Consider the following 12,341-nt stretch of genomic DNA (forward strand, 5'->3'; position numbering starts at 1 on the left):
AGCAGAGGGCACTGGTAATATATGCTGACCTAAATATCTTGAGTCCCATAGGAAGGAAATGATCATTCAAAAGTACCAGTAACACAGGGACGGCCCAGTGGTGCAGAGGTTAAGTTTGTGCATTCCACTTTGGCAGCCCGGGATTCGCCAGTTCAAATCCCCAGTGCAGACATGGCACCGCTTGGCAAGACATGCTGTGGTAGGCATCCCACGTATAAAGTAGAGGAAGATGGGCACGGACGTTCGCTCAGGGCCAGTCTTCCTCAGCAAAAAGAGGAAGATTGGCAGCAGATGTTAGCTCGGGGCTAATCTTGCTCAAAAAACAAAAAAGTACCAGTAACACTACTACTAACATAGCTATGGACCCAAAATATATAAAGTCTGTCTTTCATTACTAACTCTCAGTTCACACACTGTTATAAATAACCACAATCCAGAGGTCTCCATATACTCTAATATAGAAAATACCTCAACATGTTTAATTAAAGAAAAAATTTAGCATAGACTAAATTTTAATAGGCTTACTTTGTGCCAGACATTGTGCTAGCTACTTTATACATATTATCTAATTCATTTCTCATAAGGTAATGCAGGAAGTGGATGCTTTTATCCCCATTTATAGAAGAAGACACTGAGTGTCAAGGTCCTAAGTGGCAATTATGGACTTAGCCACTAGACTATAAAGCTTCCTGAGAGCAGAAACTGTATTAGTTTGATTTACAGTTAAAACCCAGCACAGAGTATAGTGCCTGGCACTCAATTAATATTTAGGAAAAAGAAGGAACACCAGATCTGTTTCCAGCGTCACGTGTCACATCTGCATTTAAGATGCTCTCAATAAATATTTGCTTAGACTTTACAAGCCACTGGTTATTGGCATTCTGGTAGGCACCAGGCCTCAGAGACTTCACTATGTGAAATACCAACACTTTGTTTATTAAAGACATTATTTCCTGAGGTGGTATTAAAAGAGAAATAGTAAAAAAGAAAAAAATGAAGAAAAACAGGTGCAATTATAAAAATATAAAGGTATGAAAATTTACTTCTAGGTTTCCTTATATAAAGAATTCACATTCAAAAAGAAAAGAAAATACTTAAAGTATTATATTAAATTGAATATAATTTTTAACATAATTTCAATAATAGAAATGTATCTTAATATCTGAGCATCAATTAACTTTGTGAATAAGAGTAATTATCAAGAATGTAAATTTCAGTACTTCAAATATTCCTTAACTTATTAAAAATTTAATGTCAAAAACATATCATTGTATTATAAACTTCATAATTTTGACATAATATAGCCTTAGTAATTATATGCATACATATAAACCTATAAAGATATTTATGGCTGTATTTATCTTAAACTGAGAGTCAATTAAATCAAAGTAATATTTGCCACATAAGTTCTTTTTAAATAAATCTATTACTTGTTCATCAGACATATACTGAGATCCTTATATTATGTGTTAGGCAAGTACTAAACCTGAAGAAACAGAAATTCATAACAAAGAGCTCCTAGCCGCACCGCAGCAACCACAGTAAAACTAAATATTCTATGTTACTTATTTAAAGCATGCTCCAGGAAGGCAAAAAAGGTTTCCATTCCAAAAACACATGCAGAATACCTAATACCATGCAGTTACATAAAACAAAAGTAGATACTGAGTCAAATCCCATATCCGTCTTTCCAAAACAGCAACAAACCATGCTACTGTGTTCTACTTTATACACAAAAATCTTTAAATGCACTTCAAATTTTTTTGCTATTTCTTTATCTGTTTTATCTTACCCAAATTGCACGTTCCTTGAGTTCAAAAAAGATATACATAGAAAACTACTTCTCTAAAAGAGTAGTTTACAACAGTAGGTAAGCATTAAAATCAGTGGACATTTTAATAAATACAGATGCTGGAGCCCTAAGCTGGACCTGATGGACAAAAGTCTTGGGATGTAGAGGCCAAGCACTTATAGTTTTACAGAGCTCCGTGAGCAATTCTCATGTACAGTCAAGGTTGAGAACCACAGAAAAGAAAGGGCAGACAAAGTTGCCTAGAAGCAGAAAATGTTAAAAGCTCTACAGGACCTTAACAATCATTTAATCAACTCTTCTTCTAAAGTATGAATCTGAAGTTGTAGGAAGTTAAGGAAATTGTCCAAGATCACATAGCCAGGAAAGCCCGGAAGAGAATCCAGGTCTACCGGCAGGCAGACTAGTGAGTGCCCTTTCCACCACACAAGGCTGGCTACTCCACTTGGGAGCGAGATACAGTACTAATTCTTGATTCTACCACAAGCTTAATTAATACAATAAGCATTCATATAGCAAATTCTCAGGAAAATGTGATTTAAAAAAAAAAACACTACTCTTTCTTGAATCTCAAATATCTCTTTTGGAAAGAATGCTGATAGGATCTAAAATGGAAAGTTGTTTTGATATATAAATGAGCTGAATCGCTATAAAGTGCCTGGAAAAGGCGCTCAATAAATGTTCCTTCCCTTCAACACCACACCCACCTCCCCTTTCCTTTGTGCTTCTATATCAAGATACCTCTCCTTAACTCTCAACTATGCCCCTTTTTATAGTGTTTCTCCTAACTGGCAAGGCCTTTTGACCTCTTCTCCTTCAATAATGCTCATAAATTTCTTCAAGGCCCAGTTTCAAATGTGCTTCCTAAGAAATCTTCTGAACTAACCTAACCCTACTCTCATTACTTGTTTCTTCTTTCATTATTTAAAATACTTGTAGTTTTAAACCATATACTTGCTTATCCCTTCTTTTAAAGCTTTGTAATTGTAATTACTTCCTAGTTGCTTTGTACATTCTTCTTTTCCAAATTCCATAACTGGAGCATAAGTTACTAATGGGCTAGAATATAAGCTCCCCAGGGTCAAGGACACTGGTCTGTTTTGCCCACTGATGGATCACAGGCATCTATGCCAGGAACACAGAAGGTGCTCAATAAATACTTGCTGAATGAACAGGCAAGGATTATTTCTCCTTCCACTCATGAATCTCTCCAAAATTCCAAATGTAATGCTAAAGACACAGATATGAAAAATTAAACTTTTTGAAAAAAGGAAAATAGACATGCCCGATATTTTAGAAAATCACAACATTTAAAAGACTCAATAGACTACAACAGATGAATCGACTCACTGGCTACAGGAAGTCACTCAGCTTCTTCATTACACACTCTCAGTGATTCCTTATCATTACTGTAAGAACTGGACATACAGTGTCAGCTGATAAACAGAAGGTAAAGGACTTAATCACAACTTAAGAGTTTGAAATCCTACCCTCCTATAGTAAAAAGTTGCTAAATTTTATTCTCTTTTAAAACTTTGAATTAAGAATAATCTAAGGAAAAAACACCAATTCCTAGCTTACTTGTGTCTCAAGTTATGTAAAAGAACAGTAGATAATTTTTAAAATATATAAATTTAAGAGAGTAATTTTATCTTTTAACAAAGTACTTATTTCACCCTACACATAAATAACCCAGAAGCCTGCAAACAGGATCACATCCTTCCTAAGGTATAATTCTTGAGCCAAGCACATTCAATAACTATTCATTGATAGTGATAATTTTACAAATTAGCCCCCTAAATAAAGAAAGACGTTTAAAAAAATTCTACCCAGAAAAATTACCTGCTTTCTAGCTCATGTAATTTAATCAAGATACAAAAGTCCACCTAGTCTATATACAGGACTGTACAAAAAACACATTAATATGGTTAGGCATTCAGTGACAAAACAGAATTGGGAAGGTTCAGTATTTTTTTCCAGTTATCTTAAGCCATACATTTCTCTACACACATGAAAAGATAACAGTGATAATTAGAAAGCATAACAAAAATCATAGCTGATTACATAATCTCATAGTTCTTAGCTACGATGCTATTTTCCAACTGGCAAACTATAGGAAAATTGAATGATTAGTAAACTGTAATCTAACCAGTCAATTACATTGAGGGAGATTATACTAAATAGCAGAATGAATGGGTTTTGGAGTCAGACCGAGGTTCAAATTCTAGCTCTCTCATTTCCTAGCTGTTTGATCACAGGCAAAATGTTTAACTTCTCTGAGCCTGAGTTCATCTACAAGATGAGCATAAAATTTCTCCCTTGCAGAATTGTGATGAAGATGAAAAAAGATAATGCATCACTCACTCCTTTACTTAAATCTTCCAGTGATTCATTATAATTTATAAAGTAAGTTTCAAACTCCTTCAAAAGCTATGTTACTTTCAGAGAAAGGAACCATGTTTTCTGGTCTCAACATTTCTTAAAACATCCAAGCAGAAATATCCAATAGGTAGACAAAATGTAGGCTTATTGTTGGAACACAGGGAAGAGCAGACAAGCAAAGTTGTGTCATCGTGCAGCCAGATAAATTTGCTCAAAGACTGATATTTTTGCAATTTGGATATACCAGTCTTTATTCCTCCTACCTGCTATCATTATCATGGGGTTACTTATTAATTCCTGATTAACACATATTTTCATAGTAATGGCCTGGAACAATTTTTTAAATGCCCTAGGACAAGTAAACTCCTTGCCACTCTCCTCCCTTAGCATATCATAAATTTTCCAATACGATAAATATGGTGATTTCAGCTTGTGTTTTAAATAATCCATTAAATTGTTAGTCTTTTAGTTTATCTCCTACTTCCAAATGAATTCTCTATTATTGACTTGATAGTAAAATTTAGCACAATCCAAGTGGAATCTGGACTCTAGATATTTCTAGGCTCAACCTAAATTAAGCATTTCTACTCTTTCCCAATTTTTTTTCATATTGATGCAATCACTTCCTCGACCAGAGAGTAAGATCCTCTAAAGGGAGGAACCATTATATCATCTATGCCCATATCGCTTAGTCCACCATCTCCAAAAACCTATGCAACTTGTATATACACATATTCAATTATATCTCTGTTTTGTTTTGTCTTAATTCTCTACTTCCCAAAGTCAAATAATTAAATTAAAACTAATTTGTGGCCTGTCATAGCTACCATTTACTGAATACTTAATATATGTCACTCTGTATTTTTTTAAACTACAAAATATTACCATAATTTCTCAACTCTAAAATATTATAGACTTATAAGATACCTCATAATTTGAGAATTGTTAAAATGTGAAAAATAGTAAATGGTGACTATGAGGTGTCATTAATTAGAAGACACATTCATTTTCAGGGGAAAAAATGTGCATCTTACAGTTTTAACCTCATTTTAGAAATGGAAGGTCAGAGAGTGCTTAAAAACCCTGTCCAACATAAATACCTGATAACCAAATTAGTCACCTGTAACAATCCCCAGTAAGTGGGGGAGAAATGGATCCAAAGCCAGCTGCTTTAACTACTTCCTGTCCATTATGTAAAATATGCACATATCTAGTATGTGTTGATATGCTCAGAAGATCACTTATAAAACTGTCTTGCATACATTTCCCCAACTTTCTCATAACAGAAGATAAAATTCAAAAGGTCATTACCCCTCCATGAGAAAATATACAGTAATTACAAAAATCTGAAATTCATTTTGATACATTCCAAGCAGAGAAATATGTCTGACTTTATTAATGAGAATGTTTTCTTTTCTCAAATGGCACCACATACTGCAGTTTGTTGAGAATGCAAAGGGATCAATTAACTTTTTCTTGGACAGAATATATATTACAAATTAATACCAAAGTGATTTGCCAATATACAATTAAACATTTAAGATATGATTTCCAAATGATTGAACATTTTCACTTAACAAGCAGATATATCAATCGACAAATTTTATAGACATACAATGATACAATTTCAGTTAACTCTTTAGATATTCACTCGCTTCCACTATTAAATATTTAGGTTATTGAAATATAAATATTACATTAAACAACACAGAACTTAATTCCAGAATAAGGAGTGCTACATTTTATCCTTAAGTATTTGCTAGTAGAATAGAAAAAGGAATATGGAGATGTGACATTATATTCAACCTCCACCTAAGTATGTCTTAGTGAGACAGTGAATAACGAAAAAGCAGACAGAGTGGTAATTAACCTGGTAATAATTTTAGAACTAAAATTTATTTCAGGTGGTAGGATGGTTTTTTTTTAGGAATTAGTAGGACCATTTAGAATCAAAACTTAGAATCTGTACCTTGAGCCTCAACTATAAGAAAGCGCAGAATAAATTCCATCTCTCTCTCTCTCTCCATACCCCCTTCTCTCTCTCTGTGATAAATGTCAACATTTCAAATTATTTTATCCTAAGAAAGAAGTATCAGATCTGTAGAACATAAAATAGGAATAAATAAAAAAGCATGGGATTATTGTCATTAAATATAGAGAGAGATATATATGTGTGCAGAAATTATTAAATGTCATTTTCTTTTAAGAGTAAAAGCAATTGGTAGCCTAAGATTAAAGGGCTCAGCAATTTATTTTCAACCCAAGATCTAGTTCCAATATGACTGAACTAAAACAGATTTGTAGGGCAGATTCACTCAATATTACGTACATCAGGTATTTCTCAATTTGTTATATAAAGCGTCATAGAATTCACCACATTTTGTTTTCTATGAATTAAGAACTAATAATTATGTCAAAATTCTCATCTTACCTCTCCATTTCTTAACGTTGTGATGGTTCCTCTTGCTACACCCATTCTAAATAGTGTTTCCGTGGCCTGTGAATGAAAAAAGCAAAAATATATCATCTATAATCTGTACTCAACTATATATCCCACCCTCAAAATGTAAAAAACATTCAATACTACATTTCCAGCAACTTCTACAGAAGCATCAATAAGGCATAATAAAAGCTACAAACTGTACTTTATACTCCAGAAATATCATTTTCAGAACCTTTTAATGTTATCAAGAGCCCTAACTGAATTGTTTCAAAGATTATTTTGATCTGCTGGTATTCTTCCAGGTCTTTAGTTTCAAATTAGTATACTTAAGTTTAAATCTTAGTTTAATTAACAAAGATTAAATAAAAATTTAGTCCTCGAATTCAATTCAGAAACTATCATTTACTCTGATTTTGAATTTCCATTTGAGTTCAGTTCAAATCACTTGACTGCTTCTGAAATACTGACAGAAAATGAAGTAATTCAGTGAAGTCACATATTAAACAACACCCAAAAAGACTTACTGCTTTCTATATACTAACAATGAACAATCCTAAAAGGAAATTAAGAATTCTATTTATGATAGCATCAAAAAAGTAAATAAATAAGATAAATACTTAGGAATAAACTTAACCAAAGAAGCAAGACTTGTTCACTGAAAACTACAAGACACTGCTGAAAGAGATTAAAGAATACATAAATAAACGGAAAGACACTCTGTGTTCATGAAGTGGAAGGCTTAATATTGTTAAGATGTTGATACTACCCAAAAGGATCTATAAATTCAAAACGTTTCCTATCGAAATCCCAATGACTTTTTTACAGAAATACAAAAATTCATCCTAAAATTCGTATGGAACCCAAAGGACTCCAAATAGCCAAAACAATCTTGAAAAAGAGGAACAAAGTTGGAGGACTCACACTTCCTGATTTCAAAACTTACTTCAAAGCTACAGCAAATAAACAGTGTGGTACTGTCATAAAAATAGACATATAGGCCAATGAAATAGAAAAGAGTGCCCAAAAATAAACCCTTGTATACACAGTCTAATGATACTCAATAAGGGTATCAAGACCATTCAATGAGGAAAGGACAATCTTTTTTTACAAATGATACTGGGAAAACTAGGTTTCCACATGCAAAAGAATGAAGCTAGACCCTTACCCTACATCACATACAAAAAGTAACTCAAAAGGGATTCAAAGACCTAAATGTAAGAGGTAAAACTATAAAACAACACTTAGAAGAAAACTAGGGAAAAGCTTTGGGATTCCCTGTCTGGTGAGGACCTGCTTCCTGGTTCCTAGATGGCTGTCTTGTTGTATCCTAATATGGTGGACAGCAAAGAAATGCAAGCTCTCTCTGTACTCTTATAAGGGCAGTAACCCCACTCATGAGGACTCCTCATCTAACCCTAATTACTTCCCAAAGGCCCCACCTCCCTAATAGCATCACACTGGGAGGCAGGGTTTTGACACGAACTTTGGGGGAACACAAACATTCAGTGCACAATAGGGGTATTCCAGTCAGAAGGAGCAGGAAGTACAAAGGCCAGTAGATAAGATCAGGCTTGGCTTGTTCAAAGACGAGTAAGATGGCCAGTGAGGCTGAGAGAAAAAGATTGCATGAGAGTATAGATGAGAAAAGAGAGGATACAAGTTCAGTTCAGTATCAACTGTCCATACTGAACAGTATGAACTTCTGTTCAGTACGTGGTTTTAGTTTTTAACCTGGCATAAGAGGAATGCCTTACCAACCTTCAATAATCAAAAATATAAGTCAAAGGGTACTCTACTAAACATCAGGTTTAAGAAACAGTATATGAACAACAAAGAAAAGAATTTTAAGTTTAAAAACTGAATGCACATCTAAAGAAATCCAAAGGGTGAGAGGGATGGAAAACTGAAGGAAACTGACGTATGTGTACAAAATCAGTGTCATCAGTTGTACAGAGTTCACTGACTTCCCCGCCTTCCAGGGACACTGGGATCTAGGGCCTACATGAAAGACTGTGTCTGGGCTCAGAGCTGGAGACGGCCACTCCAGCCCTGGCCCCAAGGCACAAGTTAATAAGAAAATGTCTGGCGTCATGTTCCTTGTCTGGGCTGGCCACCCCGACAGGCACCTGACTGGACTAGAGAAACATCCCATCCGTGGGAACAAAAAGATAGAAACATCCCATCCATGGGAATAAGAAGAAATAATTCAAAGGATCCAAATGTCTGAAACCCTGAGTCAGAACCCAGATAACATGAGAATAAAAGGGACTCACAAGCAGAGAACAACTGGGAGTCTCCCGGAGGAGAGGACACTCTGCCTCAGACCCGGACAATCGGCACTCCCGCCCGCCATACAGACTATTGGGACCTCCCGGGCTGATTGTGGTGTGGATGTTGTAAGTACTGATTTGTTGTTCTTTGCTTCCTCGCTCCTCGTTCTGTTCCGCTTTATCAATAAACTCTGACTGCTTAAACAATCAAGTAGCCTTGGCAGTACCTGTCATTCCTTGCACTTTGTGGCTGCGGACAACATCAGTGTAATATAAACAGCAGTGTAAACATGTAATTCAGATATAAGGAATTAAATATCAGAAGAAATAAGGAAAGGGTTGCAAGTGGTTGCCTTTGGGTTGTGGAAATCAGGCATTGGAAGAGGTGGAAAAAGAGTACTACTCTTTTTCTGCTAGCTTCGCAGCATACTATTTCATTGTTTAAACTACATGTAAATCCTTGATCAAACTTCTTTTTTAACTTTTAATGGAGTAGGTATCAATAGTGTGCAATTTTGCAAAGAGATCAAATACTTTACAATTCTAACAGAGTAGTGCATATAAGAAAAGAGTTGAGGACTGAATACGAGGGTACAAAGTCAAAGTATGAGTAAACTCTTTCAAAAAGTTTGACAATAAAGGTAAGGAATGAGATGGAGTTGTTGCTAGAAAGAGCAGAGATGAGAGAAAGTTGATAACAGGATATTTTTAGGATAGAAGAGATTTAAACAGGTTTTTATTGGCTAAGTAGTAGTGGTCAGTAAGGTGGAACAAGTTACAGACACGGGAAGGAAAATGGATAGTGCTTGAAAGAGATTCCTGTAGAAGAGACAGGACCAAAAGCACACAGCCATCTGTTAGCCATGGTAAAAGGGAGAAGGTGCAAATACAGTAAGTGTTTTCCCTCTCTCTCCCTCCTCCTCTCTCTCTCCTCTTATCCAACCCCTCTCCCTCTCTCAGTTAGGATTCAGGATAATCTTCCAAGAACGACAAAGACACTGACTTAGGGACAGGAGGAGACTATGTAACACACGTAAAAGGAAAACATAAGGGAATGGAACACAGAACTGCCAAGCAATCATAAAAGCCCAGCTAAGGTTGAAAATCATAAATCTTTGTTGTTACAAATCCACATAGTTACGGGATCAGAAAGCTAGAGGGATTCATGGTTTCGGAACTGTCAAAGAAAAGTGAGCAAGGCTAGAAAGGATAAGGACTAAATGGATTAATTCAACTGTTTTGGTAAAATACAGCATGTAATTTACAAATAAAAGCAAAATTTTTCTAACATTTTTTAAATGAGGAATAGCCATCTTTTGAACATTCCTACACACACCCCCACCCAAAAAAGGGGGTGGGGCGTTAATGTCTACATGCTAAGTAAGAAAATAAAAAACTTTCAGGGCAAACACCGCTAAATTTTGTGATTGAAGCACAATACGAATAAAATTCCAATTCATAATTCACTGAGAGAGTTAAAATAGGCCATTTAGGGGGAGTGATGGGGTTATCCACATACCCAAAAAAAACCAGATTATAATCTAGTGATGTGATCAACAGTACTCATCTAGGTCAGGTTAGTTACTAGATATATTTGAAGAGCAAAAGGGGATAGGCAGAGGCAGCAAGCATTTGGGATGAAGTATGCAACAACCTGTCTAAACCAGATCAAACTACTTACTTTTTCGTGTCTCAAAAACCCAACGCAGTTTGAAGATCTAATTCTTTTTCTGCACTTTCTCCAGGAGAAGAATACCAAATTCAATCTTTTGTTTCCAACTAAATTGATTTATTTCATCAGCTCTTCCCGCCAACATTTTTAAGGATGTCTCATTCTAACAGCGTTGTGTCAATTCAGCTCAGCTTCCTTTGATTCCATAGGGAAGCACTGGAGTGCACAACATTCTTTTGACTTCTACTGAAGAGACTGCTTTTAATTTACTTGTACCCAAACAACAACTAACAAGTGTCAAAAGCAATGAGATACAGGGCTAATTCTCAGCATTGGTAAATTTACCACCAGAAAATTCTTCATTGAAATTTCCCTCTCCTTGAGTTTTGATAACAACTAAAATGACTAATACTAAAAAGATTTTCAAACATTTTCTGTCAGTGGCAGGGAAAATAATCATCTATAGGTCCTTGTTCAAAAATAGGTTATCAAGAGATACTGCTTTCAAGAAGAGTGTTAGAAAAAAGACACAGGAGACACGAAATCTAGATGTAATAAATGCAAAGTTATGGATTGGATTCCTGTGTTTGTGTGTGTATGTGTGCAAATCAAAAAAGATCCAGCATGTACAGTGAGGTGATAACAGTAGTAACCTCTGGGTGTTTTTCTTTATTTTTAACTTTCTACTATGCACATATACTGTTTGGTAATAATAAAAATACAAAGTTAGAAAAAGTAATAATTTTGTTACACTAAAAGATAAAACAGATTTAAAACAGAATTGTGAAATAACATAAAATGTTATAATACATGCAGTACTACACTGAGTAGCTCCCAAAGCGAAAAAAATAAAAATTCAGTACAGACTCATGCTCTTACAGTGCAATACTTTTTAATTTATTAAACCAACACAAAATAAGTAAAATTAACAAGAAGAAATATATATTTCATATTCTTTACCCTGAAAAGCAGTATGATTATAACAACTTTAAAGCATCATATTACAGAGACTACAATGGGGTAATTTAACAGGCAGTTTATAAATATTAATACAAAAGTTGTATTTAGCAGATATTTATTTCCTATTAGTCAAGCAACTAGAATTCTGGTTATCTTATTTCCACTAGTATTTACTATCTGGACAACCTTAGGCAGGTCACTTAAACTCTCTAAGCTCTGGCCTTCCGTAAAAAGGTGATAGCTAATATCCATCTGTCTTCGTGTGGTGGTCAGTACAGGTGTTAACATATGTGAAAAGCTCTGTAAAGAGCTAGATAAATGTAAAATAATAAATCCAAGGTCTAATTTAAGACAGCACTTCTTGAGAAGAAAAGATGTTTGAGAAATACTAATTTTGATTTTTCAAATGTAAAAATAAGGAATGCACTAATAAAAGACCATGAATGAATGAGCCTTAATCACAGTTGTGAATATGAAAAACAAAAGTCTATGTCAAAGAGTCACAGCAGTCCTGTTTTATGACTCTCTCTGTATTGTTCTGCTTCACCAACTAAACAGTGAGGTCCTGAGGACATGAATTATAATGTATTTATGTATTCCTAGCACCTCACGCAATATATAACAAGATAGCAGAAAGATGAAGAAAGTAGGTTTTAGAAGCAGACTGCTGAGTTCAAATTCTAGCTTCGCCATGTGTAAGAGGTGTGATCTCACACAAGCAACTTCACTTCTTTGAGCTCAACCTCATCATTAGCAAAATAACAATAACAATGGTACATAACTCAAGAAAAGCTGTAAGTGCTC

General features: G+C 34.9%; 1 protein-coding gene and 1 long non-coding RNA gene across 3 annotated transcripts in view; one reads left to right on the plus strand and one right to left on the minus strand.

Annotated features, from left to right (window-relative positions):
- TMEM135 (transmembrane protein 135) overlaps positions 1 to 12,341 on the minus strand; it is a 232,399-nt gene that overhangs the window by 129,073 nt on the left and 90,985 nt on the right. For both annotated transcript variants that reach the window (XM_014868015.3, XM_070490477.1), the window contains one exon: positions 6,624 to 6,689. In XM_014868015.3, coding sequence (XP_014723501.3) covers positions 6,624 to 6,689 — 66 coding nt within the window. The remainder of the gene's footprint in view (positions 1 to 6,623; positions 6,690 to 12,341) is intronic.
- The window catches only part of LOC139041121 (uncharacterized), an 80,629-nt gene continuing 77,183 nt past the window's right edge, over positions 8,896 to 12,341 (plus strand). The window contains exon 1 of the long non-coding RNA XR_011495769.1: positions 8,896 to 9,031. This is a non-coding gene — a long non-coding RNA (uncharacterized lncRNA). The remainder of the gene's footprint in view (positions 9,032 to 12,341) is intronic.

The sequence above is a fragment of the Equus asinus genome, chromosome 20 (assembly GCF_041296235.1).
Source record: "Equus asinus isolate D_3611 breed Donkey chromosome 20, EquAss-T2T_v2, whole genome shotgun sequence".
In the NCBI taxonomy this organism is placed as follows: Eukaryota; Metazoa; Chordata; class Mammalia; order Perissodactyla; family Equidae; genus Equus; species Equus asinus.